The sequence below is a fragment of the Gallinula chloropus genome (assembly GCF_964237585.1).
Source record: "Gallinula chloropus genome assembly, chromosome: 1".
Lineage (NCBI taxonomy): Eukaryota > Metazoa > Chordata > Aves > Gruiformes > Rallidae > Gallinula > Gallinula chloropus.
Window position 1 is genome coordinate 20,413,143 of NC_140085.1, and position 20,715 is coordinate 20,433,857.

Below are 20,715 nucleotides of genomic sequence, written 5' to 3' on the forward strand. Positions count from 1 at the left end.
GGGGGTGCCGTAGCCGGGCTCCGCTCCGCGCCCCCCGCCCGGGAGGGGCGCCGCGCCTGTCCCCCTCCTCCCTCCCCCGCCCCCCGTCACCAGGAGCCCCCCTCTCTCCTCGCCCACCTCCGCCGGGAGCGAGCGCCGCGGCTGTGCGGAAAAGCCATGGGAGGCAAGACCTCGGCACCTGTTCAGCTGAAATCAAGGGCTTACAGTATACTGGGCAGTCTGGCTTGGTGGTAGGAGCGAGCGAAAGGAAGGAGAAGCAAGCAAGGAAAAGTGAGAGAGGATTGGAGCGACTGCCGCTGCCGGGGGAAAAAAATAAAAACCCAAGGAAGATAACTGGGAAGGAAAAGGATTTTCATGGCGCAGGCTGCAGAGCTAAGCAAGAAGACTGAAGGTTGCATCTCTGCTCTTACAGTCTCTAACTGTCTAGGTCCAGATAATGAGAGATTGTGTTGAGGATGCTGCTGCTGCTCCCCTGTTCACTGTGGAAGCCATCTCCAAATTAGCCATTACATATGGAAACTGGAGACCAGAATTTTAGAAAAAGGGATTAAGGCGTCTCGTTTTGGGGGGGGTTTCTCTCTTTATTTGTTTGGTTTTTCTTGGTTCTTTTCTCTCTTTTCTTTTTCTTTTTCCTTTTTCCTTTTTTTATATTTCAACCAGAACGTTTCCGATTTAAAAGGCAAGCCTCTTCCCGTGTGGTCTTTCTAATTTACACTCTTTTCCGTGGGCTTTCTTACCTCCCTTTTTTGATATCTATCTCTCTATATATACCCATTATATTATTAGTCGGAATTATTATTCTTTTATTTTATTAAACACACACACCCCAAGAATCAGAAGGCGGTTGGGTATTTGTATAATGAAGAATTATGGGGCTCTTTGACAGAGGTGTTCAGATGCTTTTAACCACCGTTGGTGCTTTCGCTGCCTTCAGCCTGATGACCATAGCTGTGGGGACCGACTACTGGCTTTACTCCAGAGGGGTTTGCAAGACTAAAACTGTCAGTGAGAACGAAACCAGCAAAAAGAACGAGGAAGTCATGACCCATTCTGGATTATGGAGAACCTGCTGCCTGGAAGGTATTTGATTCTGGACCTCCACACACCACCCCTTTTCCTCTCCCACCACCCCATGTTTATCCCCCCCCCCCCCCCCCCCCAAAAAATCCCTCCACATTCCACCATTTTCTCACTTCATTCCTTTCACCACAAATTGAGAGCAGTGGGCTCGGTTACTCAGGGCACAGAGGCAAGAAGACAGGCAAAACATTCTCTGCTCTGTTCCTGTCTCCCTTCCTTTTCTCCACCCTCCCACCCCCCCACCCCCCCCCTACCCGCCTCAACCTTCCCCAGAAATTCACTTTCCCCTTCCACCTGGAATAATGTGTTACAAAAACACCGAGAAACCCTTTGCAAAAGCAACTGTGCGGTCTGCCTGTCTTCAGCTTGTTTGTATTGCCTGGGAAAGCGATGCCAAAATGCTGTATTATTGCTGCGCTCCGGCTGTAACCACAGAGTGAAATAATTGCTCTCTTTGCATATGGCTTATTTGCAAAGACAAGACTGGGAGTGAGGGGCAATGTGGGGAGGGGGTGACTGCAAAGCACTCCGGATGCAATCGTTGGTTCACTTTAGGAGGGAAAAAGAGAGAAAGGGAAACAACCCTGTTATGTCCAAAACGCCTCGTTCAGTGAATCTAACAATTCCAGTCAGAGTTCAGAGCATTTCGTAATGTCTGTAAGCAGCCACATCTCACTGGGCTGGGTGCAGAGGGGTCTAGTTGGTGGCTGATTGGTTTCCTTTGGGGCTGGGATTTTTCCCCCACTTGTTTGTTGTTGGGGGGTTGGTGAGTGTAGGTTTTTTGTTTGGGACTTTTTTTTTTTTCTTTCCCCTTTTTTTAAGGTTTATGGTAAAGGCTAAAAATAAACAAGTCTCTGAATGGAAAAATCAGCCTAAGTCTGATGTGGTGAAACTGAACAGCAACTCAGTGACATGTCTGATGGCAGAAGAGACACCGCCGCAGCCAACTTCTGGAATCAGACGTTCCTAAGGGAGGGGGAAAGAAAAGAGGGGACAGTGATTCGCTTTTAAATATGTGTTGCTCAGTACTGCTATTGGTGTACGTGTGGGCTGGGGAGGTGGTCTTCAGCCTCTGCTGGAGGGATAGGGGCAACCGCTGTAAATGCGTGGTTTATGTTACACACGTAGCGAGGAGGAGAGGGCGAGAGCACAAGAGCGCACATTGCAGCCCATTGTAAGAGCCCTGTTTATGAATCAGCTCCCAGCTGGAGGGTGGGCTGTCGGGGGTTTATGGACATCTAGGGATAATGTCTGTGTGTGCCGGAGTCCACCAGAGCTGGGTGTGCCTGGAGCTCCCTGATGGGAGAGAGCTGGGAGTGGGTACCGCAGGACTGATTTTCTAAGACCGGCACTGGGAGATGGAAGGCAGCGGGGGGAGGGGGGAATAAACTATGTATGTCCTGATGTCTCTCACCAAAGCAAGCTAAAGCTGCTGTTTGGAAATGGTTGTGTCCGGGAAGAAGCGCGAATTTCCCCCCCGTTCTTGGTGCAAACGGTTGAGTGATGGCTGGACATGTTTTGAATAGCTAAGTGACTTCATTGAGCGATGGTCTATTTGACGCATACTGCATTTAGTGCCCTTTGTCAACCCAAACTGCTGCCTTTTAACATATCCTGCAGAGGAGCTCTATGCTGAATACTATATGCTGTCTCCACGCCAGAAAATCAATAGCAGTAAATTAATGGGGGATGTTTTAAACACACTCGCTCGCATGCACGCACATATTTCCTCCAAACAGATAAATATATAGAGGTATGTATTAATAAAAATGAAAAGTCTTTCACGCAGCTATTCATTACAACTGGGGAAGGAGACATCTCCTTAATTAAAAATTAATGAGAGAGGGAAGGGGGAAAAAAAAAAGCCAAGCCCAAAAGGAAGCCCAAATGCAAAGCCATGCGGGAAAGGGAGGCTGCAGGGAAGAACTCCCTTCCTGAGCCGTGTCCCCAAGCTGGAGGGTGGAGGGAGGCTGGGGTGGAGACAGGAGGTATGAGGACCCCGGCTGGGAGAGGCAGTGAATTCAGATCATGTCTATCTGCCCACAGCGCCGTACCCAGAGGGACGCGGTCTGAGGGGGAGGAGGAAGGGGCGGGTGAGGTTTGTCAGATCGGAGGAGCTCAGGGCTCCTTCTCCTTTACATCTGACAGGACCCCACAGGCACTGTGGAGAAGTGGCTTGCATGGCAAAGGAAAGTGCCAGGATGTTTCCAATTAAAAGCTCTGAAGTGTCCCCAGCCCCTCCCAGTGCTGCACTGCCAGCCCAGTCCCCCTGCCCTCCCTAACTGATGCTCTCCAGCGGGCTTGAGCTGCAGCCCTGCACAAGGGGTGTGAAATTTAGCCTGAGCACAAGTTGCACAACCATATGAGGGTAGGGACGGGACGTTTCCCTGCCTCCTGGATGCTGGGTAGAAGTGATGAGTGGGGTAGGAGGGTGCAATGCACCACACAGGCGCTGAGCCCAGCTCTGAGTCCCTAGCCTCAGGGACTAAGGGCACAGGTTGCACCAAAACTTGGATAAAGGCTGAGTAGCGAGAGCATCTCAGCAGGAGGCAAAACCATCCCTATGGCCACATTCCAAGCAGGGCCTGGGAGCCGGTTTGCCTCATGGGGTGGCACGGCACAGATCTGGCACCGCTGCTGCCAGGGTGCCTCTGCTTGGCTTCCTGCAGCCCCATGGCACTCTTGCTCCCAAGACAGCACAGCAAAGTATCACCACCAGCACTTGCATGGCAGGTCTCTTACTGTCACATCTGATCACCTTAGGGGTAAGGTTTCTTCTTTCTTGGCAGAAGGAATCAGAAAGGTGTCCCTGGTTGACTTGCTCTCCCCAGTGAAAGCGGCCTGCTGGTGAGCAGGAGAGAAGGGTTGCAGCAAAGGCTCCTTCCTCCCATGATGCAGAGGGTGGGCAGATTTGCAGAGGGAAGGTCTTGGTTCCAGGAGGCTCCAAAAAGGGAAAAACCCTTGGACTCTGTTCACACCCTGCCAGCAGTGTGGCAGAGGCACCTGACATAGAGACTGGGACAGGCATGTTTCTGCTGCCTGGGATGGGCCTTGGAGCAGCTCTACGGGGCAAGGAGATGGAGAGGAGGGCAGGAGATTTTGTAACAAGAAAACAGTCAAAGAAGGAGCCCAAACTGCCTCCTGCTACTGGTGGGAAGCCTCTAACGAGGTTGCCTTAATTTCTGGGGATATGAGGAAATGCTGGCATTACTCAACACTGTGGGCTGTCAGAGACGGTGAACTCCTCGTGTGCTAAACTGTCTTTCGTCTTCTTGCCCAAGACATCCAATAGCAAATATGGATGTGGAGACTCAGTCTTGGGCTGTATACACAGATATGCTGCGGTCAAAATTGCAAGTGCCTCTTGGAGAATTTTACCCCTGGGCTTTCAATTTTCAGGTTCCCCTCTCTTCGTTCATTCTGTTCCCCACAGCAGACATTCAGTCAGCATTTTTATATCTTAGTACTTCTCCAAAGAGGAGTGTCATTTGGGACATTCCTCCTCTATTTGGGATTTCTTTTCCCCCTTCCTTGTGTCCCACGGTGAGCCCTTGCTCCATGGTGTGGCTAAAGCAGAAAGGTGGTGTCAGTTCACATTACTGCAGATCACACTTCTGATTTGTTTCCTGATCTTCCTTGAGATAATTCTTTCTCAGGCTTTGGGGTTGCTCACATATGTCCCTGGGCCATTCAAAAAGCTTTGCCCTTTGAGAAAAATGGCTTTAACTGCACAGGCACAAAACACACGTACACCAAGCATCTGAGGTCTGCAAGCTCATGCCACACATGGATACTGCACCTCTTACAACTTCAAAATGGCTGCAGATCTTCCAGCCTAATTCCTTCTTGGCACCGAATGTTTTAAAACCACTTTTTATTATGAGTGATGCCTTGTCTAATTCTTTCATTAGCTCCTGTAGATCTCCTACAGGATCTCAAAAAGTGAGTGACGATGCCTTATCAGGGTCTTATGAAGCAAGCAAATGAAATGTATTTTATATCTGTAGGTTATTGGTTTTGTCATGTTGTCATTATTATTAGAAAAGGGATAGGTCTGGGAGGCTTTTGTACAGAGAAGGAGGGAGAGAAGAGTCCAGGGCAGGCAGGCATGAGTGATGCGCATGGGGTTAGACATCCCTGTAGATCTGACTGGTGTGAAGGCAAATAATTGAATGGATGCTGGTGCAGAAAATAATTCCTGCCTAGAGACCCTTCCCAAGGAAAATTAATGAGCTGATCTGTTCCCTTTCCAGCTTGTTATGTCTGAACAGCACATGAGAGTTAAGTGCACTTTCAGTGTTTGCAAAAACGAAGAGCTGACAGCAAAGTGAGGCAGGGCACAGGCAGTGGACAAGCTTCTGCCAGACAATTCCGGTGCTGCGTCGCTCCCTCACGTTGCCTTCTCCCACTGCTGCTTGCTCCTAAGCCACCTCTTTCTTTTCACACCCATCTTACCAGTGGGTTGTTTCCTTATCTTCCCTCGTACCTTTCCTGATTTCTTTTCTTTTCCCCTTTGTTCCTGTCAGCATCCCTAGTTTCACGCTGCAAAATTGCCTGCTGTCATACTTCCAAGGATCCACAAATCTACCAGGGTCCTTTCCCCTGACTTTTGCTGTCCCAATCCAGGGGCTTTCCTGAACACACAGTGAAAATAGGAGTAGACTGAGACAGGGTCTCCATGTCTTCGTGGTTCAGGACCGGGACCAGTCTAGCACAACCCCGAGATGAAGCAGCAGGCAATGGCCCGACACATAGCTGATTGCTGCTGGCATTGCATCTGCCAGGGAGAAGGATGCAGAGCTGGATGAGCCTTGGATGAAGAGGAAGACAAAGGACTTAAAAAACATGGGATGGCAGATGGTGAGGGAGAATTATTTGGGATGCCAGACTTGGGTGGGTTTGGTTCTCCTCTCAGCTTAAATTCACACCTGACTATAAGTGACCAAGAAGGACGGGATTTGAGGGGCTGAGACCTGCAAGTTCAATGCCTTTGTAAGATCTGACAAGGAAATGCTGTTCCACACCAGTGAGCTGCTAGAACCATCTTTTAAATTACTTCTAAATTATGAATCTTCCTACTGGCAGAGAAAGAGGAATGGGTTAATATTGTCCTGAAATGCACCAGAAATTGTCTTGCTGAAGAGAGTGAGAGCGAAATGCAGTGGGAGGGACGTGGAGATGCAGTGTGGCAGCAGTAATGTATAAAGAAATTACACAGAGATAGAACAAATGTCTCTTTGCCAGGGAGACCAGGAGCTATTCCTATCTGATGTTTCCCTTTTAACCCATCCCTTTCTCCACGCAGCGCTCTGAGCCCCCGTCTCACTCCTCTGCGGTTTGGTATGATCTAAACAAGAGTTTTGGGGGAGGAGGAGGACCGCTGAGGTTTGACAGCAGAATCTCCATGTTTATTTAATTTAAAAGCAGTAGCGAGGAGGTTGCCGGGGGGAGCAGGGAACATTTCAGGCTCTCAGATGGCTCTGCCCCCTGCCCCTGTTTTAAGAGCAGATTCCCAATCAAGCATACCCGGTTTATCCCAGGGGGAGCCCTCGCTGCTCCGTTCTGCGCTGCTTCTCCCTTCCATATTGCACTCGTTGTCGGGGGATGTGCTGCTGCCTTGCACGGGCATGTAACCTCCCCCCTTGCAGGGGGCTCTCGGGGTGGGAAGGGAGATGCTGCCGGGGGATGGGTTAGCAGCGGGGCTCTCGCTCTGTATCACTCCCCCAGCCCGCAGCTCTCATCCCAGGGCGACAGCTTCCCAGGAGGGGCAAGGCAGATCACAGAGCAGGGTCGGCATATGCAGAATGTACTGTGAATACAATACACCTAAAAGTTATTTTCCCCTTGCCTGTATGACCCCAGCTGTTTCCTTGCCCTCCATCTTTGACTCATTCTATCCATCTCCATTTTAATTGGTTCTCGTTTCCCTCTCCAGCTTTCCTCTTTATTTTTCTCTTTCATCTTCATGTCTCTTCTGTGCTTCCTCTCAAAAGCAGCTTCTCCTTCATTATTTCTCCCTGTTTCTCTCCAAGTTCTCAGATACCCATCCCCCTTGCTCTTTCCTCTGTTACATTATCTCGTCCTTGCTTTGCTCTGTCCCCTTTGCTCCTGCCATTTCATCTATCTGTCCTCTTTCCTCTTTTCCCTGCCATCATTTCCCCCCTGGCTTTCCCCCATCTCACATATAGTCACCACCCCACCCCCACCCCACCCCCCACCCCCAGCTGAAGGACCCCATCCATTCAGAGCTGTGCTGCCTCTATGCTCTAAAGCAACTGTTTCCCAACCCCTCTCCAGCTACCCCATCCTCCTTTCTCTGGCCAGTGTCCCCCCTCCTCAAAGCAGCATACGACACTAGTTGCTCTCACTGTCTTCTCTTGCCCCCAGGGCAGTCTGTCTACCTCTGAGGGGGGCGAGACCCAAGCCCCTCCTTCTGCTCCCCTCATTGCTCATTGCCTATGGTCAAGCCAACAGCCCTCCACTTTGCTGCCTCCAAACTCCCGTGGCCGGAGGGCTCACTGGCAGCTCAGCTGATGAGCTGGCTCATCTGCATGCAGCCAGCAACTGGGCTGGAAGGAGCACACAGCAGCCCTAAAAAACCTCCCTGGCAACCCTCAGACACGGATCAGGCCAGGATCCAAATGGAAAATAAGGGTCTCTGTAGCCATAACCCTAGGGCAGTTGTTGTGCACTAGAGTGAAGGATCTCTGGTTGTCAGGAAGAAGTGTCTCAGCATGCAGTCGTCCTTTTCAAGCTGTTTACAGGGGGATGATTTTCTCTGAGATTCTCAGGAATGCCTAAGAGGGGTGATGTGAATGGGGCTGGGGTCTCCGGGCCTGCTGGATCTCGATAATCAGCTAAACGAACTTCAGTGAGTCAGGTCAGAGGGTTCCACTGGCTTGTGGGAAATGGGGGATCATGTACCGTGCAGGGCTTTGCATGAACCACAGCAGCTCACTGGATGCCAGACCCAGGGATAGTGTTGCTAGCGGCCCAGTACAGTGCATAGCTGAGACACAAAACCCACCACCAGCAAGTCCCTTAGCGTAAAGGGTGGAATAGAGAGGATAGCAGAGAGTGCAGGAGCAAGGTTCATGCAAGGGATGGGGTTTCAAAGTCAGAGGAGGCTTCGTAAAAGGAGGACAGGGACAAGGAGGAGTAGAAAAGCCTGTGTGTATGAAAGCAGCCTGCAAGGCTAGACGTGCTTGCCTGGAAAAGGAGGTGAATGAGAGGGAAAGTGATTGGATTGTATTGAATAATGAATGGGGTAGAGAAGATGGATCAGTAGCTCTTGATTTCCCCATTTTGTAACACACAGACAAGAGGACCTGACGTGAGTCACCGGAGACCCAGTTAAAGCTTTCTCATTTGATGCGTATCAGGGCTGTGGAGCTCATTGCCACCGGAGCTCCCGTGGCCAAGATTTTAACAACATTTAGCAAGCAAGTGGGCATTTACGACAGAGTTCACGAAAATTAAGCATCCTCCTAATGGATGTGAACAGCATTTTGGGTGTTTCGTAATTCAGCAATTAAGCCAGTCGCCATAAAAACTAGGATAACATTTCACAAGGGCAGTCTATCCCCTATCTGACTGCCATGTGGTTCTTGCCTCTTCCCTGAAACATTTGTCAGGGATTAAACGGAGCTCAGATTTACTTAGTCTGGCATTTCTTTTGTTTCTAGATGCTATGCTGTGCAGTTGCAACGTAAGATGCAAACTAGGCCTGCGTTTCTGCTGGTCTAAATGACTGTCCTAATTTGACAAATTAACAGCGAGTTTAGGTATTTCTATCATATTTTTTTTTAGGAAGGATCTGGGATAGAGAGCAATTAAGAGCATATGGAATTAAGTGGAGTCCTTTTTCTTCACACCCCAGGGTATAAAGTAAGTAGTTAGCGATGAAGGTGCCATATATGTGCGAAGAATTATTATTGTTGAAGTCCCTGCTTCCCAGAAAGCAATAGGCTTTGGGTCTCTTTGATGCTATCGTGACTAAATTAGAAACGAGGTTGTCTCTTTTCTCTTGTATCTGTGGAAATGATTACTGAACTGGCATCTGATGACGTACAATACTGTAGTGCTTCTATCCACAAGAGATGAAGGCCCGATTCTCCCCTTGATTGCACTGATGCAACCCTGCTGACTCGGATGGAGGCACACTGCTTACGCTGTCCATGTAGGCAAGGGGAGAGTGAGGCTGAGGAAGGGCTGTGTGTGCTTTAAACAGCCGTGCCCCCAAGGTGGTCGTGTGCCCCCACTTTGCCAGTGCCATACCTGACAAACCAGGGGCTAAATTCACTTCCAGTGCAAGTGAGTGCAACAGCCCCAAAGTTAAAGAGATTCCACACTTATTTGTGCCAGCTGCTCACCCACTCCAGCATTTCCTTTTTGACTATTTCCATTTGCATCGTCTTTCACCCTCATTAGAAAAGATCAACCTGGCTGCCCTCCCTATGTGACAAAAATCCTCCCATGGACTCTTCACCTTGGATCAGTGAGCCTGTGAAATGGCAGAGGTGACCACGAATGCCCTGGCATTCACCTTTCCCTTTTTCTTCTTCCTGCATTTCTATCTTACATCGAATCTGTTTTCTTTACTGACAGCTTTCTGTCTCCCAGCCCCATTTATCCTCTTTGTGTTACGGAAAAGCTCTCCCATAAAATCCCAAGCAACACAATCAGAGTTTTCATAACAATCCCTGCAGGATAGGTGAAACCCGCTTCTGTTTCTGTTGCACAAGCTGCTGAAGTTTTTATACCAGCTTCCTATCAAATCTATAACTCCCCAGAGAAGAATATGGACTTTGTCCTGCACCTCCTATTCCCCCAGAGCATATACTCCTAGCTGCTAGCTGTGAAAAACAGAAAATGAGGATGGTATACGAAAACTTGAGAATGCAATGCCATCCTATCCATGGGTAGGAATACTTCTGATGTGTGTGTTTTTGCTAGAAGCAAACAACTCTAAATTTCTGATTTAGCTTGTTGTGTAAAGTATACATTCTGTCAAATAAAGAATAACACTATCCACCTCCGTCCCCTGGATTTTCTATCCCTTTCTGATTTATCTCTGCCTATTTCTCAGTTTTCATTCTCCTCCTGAACATGACTTTTTTTTTAGTGTCTACTTTATTTTTCTCCTCCCACTCCTTCATAACTATATTTTATTCTTAAATTTGCCATCACTCAGAGAACTCTCTTACTTCAGGTCTTGTTTATACCACCAGTGTAGCTGCAACGCGATGGATCGCAACTGAACACTGAATGTTTCCCAGGTTTATGGTCATGTTCATTCAGCATTCTTGGTTCAGATTTTTCTTCATTGTCTCCACCAGACCCATTTGGAATTCACTGTCTCTTCTTTTCTTCCCTCTTTCTCCACATCACCTTTCACATCTGCCATTTTCTCCTCCAGCCCTCACTCCTGAAGACATTTCTTCTCTTCTCTTTAAACTTCTAGCCCATAGTCCTCCCGGGTAAGAACTACTCCCCTTGATCCCATCCTATCCAGCTTCTCCAGAGTGGAAAAGCATTGACAACTAAGAATGTTCACACGTGTGTGTGTGTGTGTGTGTGTATGCACATTTGTGCACATGTGCATCTCCTTCCACATTCAGTCAGCAGGAAAGCTTGGTGGTTGAGATGAAGTGGCCTGGCTCTGACTTCTGCCTTTCAGGCAGCCATGAGGAGTCATCTCCAAATGCAGATGCTGCCCAGAAATGCCTTCAGAGTATAGGGTCTCAAGGGATCAATCATCAAGAAAATCTGCTGCTTCGTTTTAGATTCAAGCATTGCCCTTTTCCTTAGGCTGAGGGTCACGGGTTTTTGAAGGACAGTGGCAGAATCATGAAAGAAGGCTTTTTTCTCTTGCTCATTTCTGAGTGAGGGAGTGAATGAACTGTGATAAATATTTTTTCTGTATATAGCTAGAGCTGTCTCAAAGAAGTGGCAGAGGAAACAGATGGCAGAGGCCCTTTATAGGCAGCTGCTGTTGTCTCTTAAGGTGTCACCATCACAAGAAAAGTGGTTGTAATTGGGGAACTTCAAGATCAGTAGCGCCTGAAAGGACTCGAGCAGAAAAGAATGTCATCCTGTATGAAAGGAGAAGGGGGGGAGATGGAAGTCAAATATTCGAGACTAAGGAATGGTGCTGGTGAGGTCAAATAAAGTATAGGGAATAGGTTGAAGCAGCAGTGATGTTTTACTGAATGACACGGCTGTGGGGTGGATGGTATCCCTGTGTTCATATTTGGCACAGAGAGTGGGAACATTGTAGGCAGGGGAAAGAGCCAGTTCAGAGTATTTTGGGGACAGCAGGAGGGGCAGGTCTCCATAGGAAACAACTGAGTGAGGGACAAAGATCCCTAAGGCACTGTGGAGATGCAGCTGGGAGAGAGGAAAGGTCCATGAATAGCTATCTCCGGGCTTCCAGCTCCTCCAGCTTGCTGCAGAGCACCCCTGCAGTGTGTGCTTTGGGATGGGGCGGGGGGGTGTGTGTGCGTGTGTGTTTGTGTGCTACAGTTTGGTGTGGAAGTCTCTGTCCCAGATATTCTTCAAATAATTTGCCTGCCTGGAGCCCTATCATCTCAGTGTATGCAGCACAAAGAGCAATTGTAAGTTGACCTGTAAAACAACAGAAGTGGAGACATGTAGCGGCTTCCTCAAGAAATAACCAGGGCTAGGTTCCTTCATATCTTCCAGGCTAGGGGGGACTGCACAGTGGGACAGATCACTAAGTCTTCCAGTCATGGACTTGTTTAAATCTTCTCCCTTTGTGTCTCCAAAAGTAGGAGTCACATATTCCTTTTCAAGGAAGACAAAATACACAGAAAAATTCAATAGGGGGTTTCGAAGGAAATCAGGGAGGATGACAGAGTCTGTCATGAAGTGCAAGGGTTTGGGGTAACAGAGCAGCTGTGGACAGGCTTGGTGTTGGAGATTAATTGGAGCTGAATGTTGCACAGTGTCCTCCAGCTGAGACACCTCCATTGCAACTGCACTCAATAGACTCAAAGGAAACAACTGCCGAGAGCAGAGCAGTGCAGCTGTTTTGCTGTTGGGAAAGGGAGCAACAGAGAAATGAATATGTCTACCCTGCCAAGTGCACTGCAACGCAAACAGCAGCATAGCACACAGGAAAAGCATGGGATCCACAATTTTCCTAAATTTCAGGTGACCACCTAATCATTGCACCACTCTTCCCCAATCATCGCTCCACTCTTCCCCTCTCCAGTCATCACTTTGCCCGTGTGTGTTCACAGGAAAGCAGAACTCAGAAAGGCCAAGAACGGCTTTCCAGGAATTAATTCCAGGGGCTGTCTAAGATCACAGGAGAAAGGTGTTTTTCTGCGTGCTGCATCATTACAGCTTGGCCCACATTTACAGGAACAGCGAGGGGGAAAGCGTTCAGAGCAAAGCAAGACTGCGAGAAGGAGCACTGTGAGGATGCAAAGGCGCCAGGGCCAGGCAGCATTTACACTCTTCCCTGCAGAACCTGGGGGGATGGTTTGTTTCTGGGAGTAGACTGAGCCAGCTGCGGAAAAAAGCATCTCTGCATGCTGGAAGCATGGGGCTGGAAGGGTCTGTGGCAGCTGCAAAGCACAACTGGCCAGAAGGAATGACTAGGCAAGAGGGCAACCAGGACTTGGCCACAGCACGGCATGTGGAGGTGGTAATAGGAATGCAGTGTGAGTGCTAGAAGGAGCTAATTCAGAAATATGGTCTGAAAGAGGAGGGTGAGTCAGGAGAAACCCTGGGACTCAGAGGTAGGAGATGCTTGAACTGCTGAGAGAACCAGGAATATTAGCTGGAGATGATGGATGGAGATACAGACCTCCTTACCCATCTTCTCTGCTTTGTGGAATGGGGCATATTTTGTTCTGTCTGATGCCAGCATCTTCCACCCCTAAAGGCCTTTTCTTCCTCTCCTCACTGCTCCAGCCCATGGGAGAAAGAAGGGTTTAGGCACATATAGGCAGAACAGGATCAATCACACAAACCAACCAGCCACAGACTTGCAGCAATTTGTAAGGTGTGACCAGTGGTTGCAGCTCCACGCAGTAAAGTCTGAAAAAGTAAATTTGGGGAAGGGAAGAATCAAAGGAGCTGGACTATAAAATTCTTGTTCTGATTTGGTATTGCCAGGAAATTTATCTATGTAAGCAACTTAAGGCAGGCACGGCCACCTCCTGTGCAGTAAGCACATTAATTTGTCCTTCTTCTGGAGTCCTGGGGTACAGTTTCTGTGGCAGAGAACCCAAGGTTTGTCCAGATTACCTTTGGTAAATCAGGGGAACAAAAATCTCGGGCTGCTGCTCTTCGGCAGAAGGTTTCTGTGTGTTTCACCTCTTATTGCCATTGCGCCATTGCGGCTGCACCAAAGCTTCACGAAGGGTGCAAACACCTTATGCTAGGCACTGTACATACACAAAAGCTGTCGTCCCTACATCAAAGAAGTGACAATCTAAGATGACAAATGACATATGAAAGGCAGCAAAGCAGAAGACAGCAAACGTGTAGAACTTATTTCTGCATTGTTGCTTTTGACATCAGTAAGAGGGTATTACACCTAAGACTGGCTTCACCTCCTTCTCCAGGCAGAGCAGAATGCAGAACAGGTCACATCTGCCCAGTTCCAGGCAGTGCCAGAAGGAGATACCTGAATAACTCCAAGCAAGCTAGTTCAGGTATTTCAAGCCCTGATGGCTGCCCAAGCATAGCACGCTGCACAGGCAAATTATCAGCGTGTCTGAGAGCTGTCAGGATGCAGCACTTACTCAGGTGTGCCGCTTCCAAGACCCGTGCAAGGTCACATTACATTGTGCCATGGAGACTTATAGTAAAGAGCCTCTCTTAGCTCTTAATCCAAATTTAATTCCCATATCCCCGTACGGGCATGCCTGTGTCGCCATGCTTGGTAAGCAGAGGTGGTCTGAAGGGAATGAATGATCACGTTTCATTTGACTCCCATGGGAGAGATATAGTACTATTTGGGGTTCTCAGAGGGAGCTTGGTCCCAGACACACCTCCAAGTGCTGGAGAAATCTGAGGCCAGAAGATGCCATCACAGCTGGATTTCTCCTTTGCAATTTTAGCAGTGCAAGGATGAAGGACAGAGACTAATCTCCATGTGACCTGCAGATCCTGTCCTTTCACATGAGGGCTGAAGCTTGCTGAAGAGGCAATGCTGGAATGCTTTTGCCCGTGTGGTATCTGCCCTGGGGATATGTGGCTACTTCCATCTCTAGGGTTGTCACTTACCAGTGAAAATTCATTGGATTCATGACAAAACTGCAGGATTTACTAGCAAAGAAATAGTTTGTTCTGAAAATAAATAAAATCTGATCTGGAGGTGGTAATTTACTCAGACACCCAAGAGATCACTTATTTTGAGTATCTTGTTTAATTCTCACTGAGACTGCTAGTTTTCTGTCATTCTTGATCTTAGTTTTCTTGGAAAAAGGTGTAATATGTTACATGGCTTCTTCCCCACAACACAAATAAAGGAAAAGACTCAAGGAGAGGAAAGCTCCATGGCTGTCACTTCACCGGGCTGCACCACCACTGGAACAGAGGTTCAACCCACATCCAAACGAACCCTTAAGACCCGTACGAAGTCCTGGTCTTTTGGATCCACACGAAGAATTTGATTAGATCTGTGCAACAGATACACAGTCAGTAGCTTTTCCTAAATAATGAACTAATCAGAAATACTAAAAATAGGCTGCATTGGAACATCAGTTCAGCCATTTGGAATGTAGAGCAAACGGCACTGAATGTGTTTAATGAAGTGAAAGACCTTTGTTTTTAATCACTGAGCTATTGATAAATTGTTGATAGGTGATCAAATGTGGACTTTGCTTTCAAATGTTGGGACTTTATGAACCTGCCAAGACCCTCTTGAGTCACCCTTGTTCCTTTCACTGCTAATGTGGTAGGACTTCCTGACCTTTTCAGGACCTAAAATAAGAATAATTGTAATGTCATCTTTTTTTTTCCTTCTGGATAACAAACATTTAGCCTCTGGGCCAGTGATCAATTTTCAGGAATAAATGTTCATAGTTGTACAAAATCAGACCCTGGGAACTGGGTTGGATATGTGAGAGAAGGTGACAAGATGGGAGGCAAATCAGTTCACATCTCTACATGCTGTTATGAGAATATAACACCAGAGCATTAGATTAGAGGGATCGTGAGAGCAAATGAGAGGGAATCTGTTTTTGTGATTGTACAGCAGCAAAATGAGTGGGGCACTGGGCCAGAGCCTACAGCTGAGGGGAGGCTGAATTTCAGTGGAGAGAAGGAAGTGACCTGGGACCTTATGGATGTTAGACCAAGGGACATGCCAAAGGAGCAAGGGAAACTGAGGCTCTAACAGGAAAACATTAGGTGTATTACGAGTGTTGAGACAACACCATTGAACTGGTTTAGTTCATGAGAGACTCTACTGGCTGTTCTTCACATGTGGACTAGATCTTCCAGCGTGGCTAGATTGTACTCAGTCCCAAGTGACAGAGGAGGAGAAAAGAGTCTTAAACTACTGTCACATTCACAGTGTTTGAACTTAGTATGTCCAGGATTTCACCTACCTACAGGACATCTTCAGATGGAATTTAAGCACAACTCTTGACTACTTTGTGCTATTAAATTGGGCGAAACAACTGGAATTAATAAATTTGAGGACCAAGCCCTGTATCTAATGGTTGATATATGCTAATACATTAGTGATCTTAGTGGGCAGTTTGCTATGCACCTTGAAGCTACCATTACTTTTCCTTCCAGTGGAGAAGAACTACGTCTTTCTCATGGTCTGCAGGAAATCTCACACCATATTTGACATACAGTTTACACACTTTACAACCATGTTTTAAGACTGGTTTGTGTAGTACATACAGCCCTTAACAGCTCTAAGTTAATAGTATTGGGGTGCGGGACATCACCCAATCTGTGCTAAGCCGGGATAGTAATTAATTAGCTGACTGAACATTTGCATTCTGATTATAAACTCCCAAATTATTCAACTTTATCCTATTAGGAGCCAGGTTTTCCTTTTAACCTCAACTGCAAACTAGCTGTCCATCAAGTATGATGCGTTCATACCTTAGGGTGATGAGAGCAGCAGAAAAGCCTAAATAGGTTGCTAGAAAGTGCTGCAAATAAAAGAGAGATGGATTTCATTAGCAGCGATTGGCTGCTCTTTAATTGGATGAATCACCCAACGGGTGTGTTCCCAAAGCCAATCAGAGCGTGCCAGTTCAGTAGAGTCACAGTGAGCAACGCTGTGCTGCGTCATTCAGCATTCTCCGTTGAGTGATTAAATCCATGTCATTTGTAATAAATCAAACGTTGTCACAGGGTCAATCTTCTGGGTCACGCTAGGTTATCGTGGTGATTCTGCACTGGTTATATCAGGTACTGCTGTGTCATAGAGGATTTTGCTGGGTCATGGGGTCACGCTGGGTTCCTCAGATACCATCTCTTGAACTCACCAGGAGCCCTGCTGGAGTGTGTCAGGGGAATGATGAGAAGGGTTTGCTACACAGCCTTCTAGTGTGCCTGTTACGGCCCCTTCTCATGGCTGAAGTGCAATTGGAAAACGTGTACTTGTCTCGTTTATTAGTTTAAACAGACCCTGTGACTTTTGTGATTTGTTCCCTTCAAAACAACACCTGCCCAAGGCCCAAAACAGGCAAGATCTAGTCTCGAGGCAGTGACTTCTTTTTTTTCAGGACAGAAAACATCATGCTATTTCAGTTAATCGTGTTGTATATCCATAGAGACAGGAAGAGAACCTGCCCTCTGCTAACACTGCTGCATATTGCTGGGGGAAGTTCCTTGTTATAGGGAAACCCCCACACAGCCAAGGACTGCATAAACCTCCCCTCAATTAGGGGATGTGGCCAAAGGACGAATAATGGAAGTAACATGACATCATATTCCAGGAGTCCCTTGCTTTGGTGGTGGCTCGCTTTATGTTATGTTTCTGTCAGGTATATGTTGGAACAGCCCTGAGGTGACTCTAACTCGCATCAGAGACTAAGCCAATCTCTTCTGGTCTGATGGTCAGAAAAATACAAATGCAGCACAAAGCCACCTTTAACCCCCCACACCATCCATCCTGTTTCAGATACCGCTGAGAAAGCTGGAAATCCACAGCTTCACTACAGAAGTAACTTCGAATGGCACGAGTTTAAAATGTTGACATTTTTGTGCATAGAAATTCTGGGAATTTTTTTAAGATCATTATGGCCTCCTATGAAGTCTGTGTGGTTAGTTGAGAAGTAACTGATGCTTTTTTTTTTCACAGAGAAGGAACGTAAGACTAGCTTCAATAACATTTTTAAACCTCTCAGAATAAATTTATTTTCCATGACACACATGGCACCTCCAGAATAGAGAGCGGCAGATTGTGGTATGAAAGTTTTACTGGTACCAATCAGGATGTCATTCCCAACCCACCAGTGCCATCACTGGTCAGGTAAACAAAGACTGAAAGATGATTTACTGAAGGCAATGTCCCATTTTTCATCAGCAAAACCAACACTGCTGGTGAGGTTTCAGCTTGTGCTTTCTATACATGCCATTGTTGTCTTCTGCTCACAGCAACACAAGTCATTCTGTTAGTGCATGGTTTTTCACTCCGTGATGCATTTGATCACCCAGTGTCCCCAGAGCATAAGAAAATGCTCCCATACCCATTCTATATGTGGAAAAATTCGGACACAGGAAGATTAAATGGTTACCCAGGTACATACAAAGACTGTGGCAGACCTGAACTCACTTTTCACCAAGTCCTAAGTCTGTATTCAAATCACTACACCATCCTTCCATAGTGCCATTTACCTGGCCCCCACTGACTATCACACCACGGAAGGGTATTGCTGTTTTCCAAGTCTGAAGTACATAGATGATCTCTAAAGCACCATGGTAATGTCATGAATTGCAATCAGTAATGTATTAGAGCTGATTCAAGCTCTACAGTACTTCTTGCAAGCTCCCAAATTCTTTGAACATGGGAGGTCTCTGCAGGATCCACATCAGATCTCGCTGGTCTTCTGTTGGAGTCAGTGAATGAGCCAGGAAAAAAGTTATTCCCTCTGCAATTGAAATCAAACTCATCTTTTCCTCAGTAGCGCTATTTTAAGCCATTCATTATTATTTTTCTCTCCAAAGCAGAGGCCGTTTGATACTCAGGGGTTGTTCGAACCAAAGGGGAAAGAGAGAACACCAGCTTATTGTTCTTGCTGCAATCGCAGACTTACTTGGTACCTAAAAAAGATTTTTTTAAAAAACAAACCAACTCTGCAATGCTTTCAGTAAAAGGAAGAAAACAGCAGAGGAAAAAAGAAAAAGAAAATCCATGCTGTTGAAGTCTCGGGCAGTGTCAGGGAAGTAAGGCCTGAACTTGACATATTGGGTCAAATCCACAGTTACTACAAGTGAGCATAAACGACTGATTCTTACTTTCAGTGGTGATGTGTGTGAGGCTGAGATGTGGATTATCTCATTTAGCCTTTGCCATGTACAAAGGATCCAACACTGAGTTGGTGTGTACATCTGCAACAGATGGTGTTTAATAGCAACAACAGGCACTGTGGGTGTGCCTTTCCACGTCTTGCTGGATTCCAGCTTTCTCCTCGGGCTTTCCATGTCAGCTGTAGCTCACCTGGAGGAATTTTCAGGTGTGTTTTTTCTACTGCAAGGAAATTCATCCACAGTAACTTGCACTGCAGCACAGCTTCATGTGCGCTAAATGATGCAGGCAATGACACAGTTTGGCACCTCACATTGCTTGCCTTCTTCCAAACACCAGCACAAGGAATCATCTCACCATCTTTCATGAATTTCTTTCTCTACCTGCTTGTCTGTGTTTTCGGGATTTTTTAATTCATGTTCATCAGGTGCCTTCAATCCCCAAACATGTTCCCAAATCTTTTCCAATGTCAGCTGTGGAGCTAAAAAGGGATTTTCTGAATTTGATTGATCAGGCTGTCACAAACCTGGCTGGGAGCCATTTGTTGGGCACTCATCAAATTGCTGCCGCAGAATCCAGCTGCTGAATTTCCAATGTGTTTTTAGCCTCTGGAGCGTAAAGAGAGACAAAAGCACTACACCTGACTGGGCATCTCCAGGGATGTTTGAGGGGCACAGAGCCTCCATCGACCCTCTCTTTCTGAGAGCTCAACCTCCTGCTGCAGTTGCCTCTCCCTGTAGGTTTACGAGACTTCCCCAGGTAGCTTCAGTGCAGCTTTACACACACTCCTATCATGAGGCATGAGCCCTCTGGCTTGCACTTTAATTCATCGGGTGCTGCTAGATGTAACACGTGATAAAGGTGAATTTTGCGCACAATATCCACACCCAGGAAAATACAGGTCATGAAAAAACCACAAACATGGTGTTCCTAGCCACTGCTCCCTCTCCCTTTGACTCAGTGTAGGATCTCCTGCCTTCAGACTGCCAGTTCATAACTGTCTTTTCTGAACATGGTTATCCCCTTCATTAAATTAGGCTTTTTTTCTTTCAAAAACCATCCACTCCCCTATCTGCCACCCATTCTCTCCTGTCTCTTGATGAAGTTTCCTGATTTGGTCCTTGCCCAAGTCTGTCTTCTATCCTTTCCATCTTTACCTGGCTTTACTCAGCTTTTTGTAATGTGCATAGTGCTCAGCAATCCCACCACCCCTGCATCCAATGTCAGCCATCGCCCACCAGGATTCAAGGACCAGCTACTGTCATTGATGTATGAAGGACTCTTCAGCCTCAAAGTGAGCAGGCATTCACACTGAAGCTATCCTCATAGTTAATAACACCATGACATCAAGGAGAGCGCACAACTCATGCAGAGGTCTCACATCAACATGAGGCTTGGGACCAGCTGTTTAACAGCTGGCACCCAGGGAAGAGGTTTTTAAAACTAATGCTATTCTAGTAGCATTGCTGGCTAAATAAGTACAGTGACTTAGAAAGAGGTAGAGATACTTATCTCAACAAATGATTGGGGCCTTCAGCTGCTCATCTGGCAAGTGTTCAGAGCTGCTGGTTCTGGAGGACACCTGTCCTCCTGGATCTTCTCCACCCATTCGAGATTCCTGCACGGGAGCTTGGAGCAAAAAGATAAGATCAGGACAGATTAACTTCTATAGCTGTTATATATAGCTGTTACTCAGGAACCCAGTGCACAGCATCACCTGTGTGTTTTTATAAAGGGAAATAGGTGGAAGCTTCAGGTTGTAGGTGGCTGCAGCTCAGTAGATGCTCCATTCACAACCTACAGTTTAAGGACTGTGCTGTGGTATGATTTAGAGGGTAAAGGACAGAGTGCTTTGGTTTTGACAGGGGCATTGGGGTAAGACTTTCCATGAACGGGCTGTGCATACAGCCTAGGGTGTGAGACAGAGTCTTCCTGCACTGACATGCCCACACACAGACCAAGTAAGGATGACTCGATGGGCTTTTATTATAAATGATCCTTGGCTAACAACATGGACAAAATAATTTATGGCTCTTCCTGCATTTCTGAATAATCTTTAGTAGGTTGAATTGTCCATAAATCTATTGCTGTTCTTTGGATAGAGGTGTGAATCCAAGGACTCTCTGACTCTTAAAATGATGAAGTTTGGCAAGCAGAAA

At 47.0% G+C, this 20,715-nt stretch overlaps 1 protein-coding gene across 1 annotated transcript in view; it reads left to right on the forward strand.

The window, feature by feature from the left end:
• Positions 1–869: 869 nt before the first annotated feature.
• CACNG2 (calcium voltage-gated channel auxiliary subunit gamma 2) overlaps positions 870–20,715 on the forward strand; it is a gene marked incomplete at both ends in the record, with an annotated part of 51,227 nt that continues 31,381 nt past the window's right edge. Inside the window, one exon of the mRNA XM_084269789.1 lies at positions 870–1,080. Coding sequence (XP_084125915.1) covers positions 870–1,080 — 211 coding nt within the window. The remainder of the gene's footprint in view (positions 1,081–20,715) is intronic.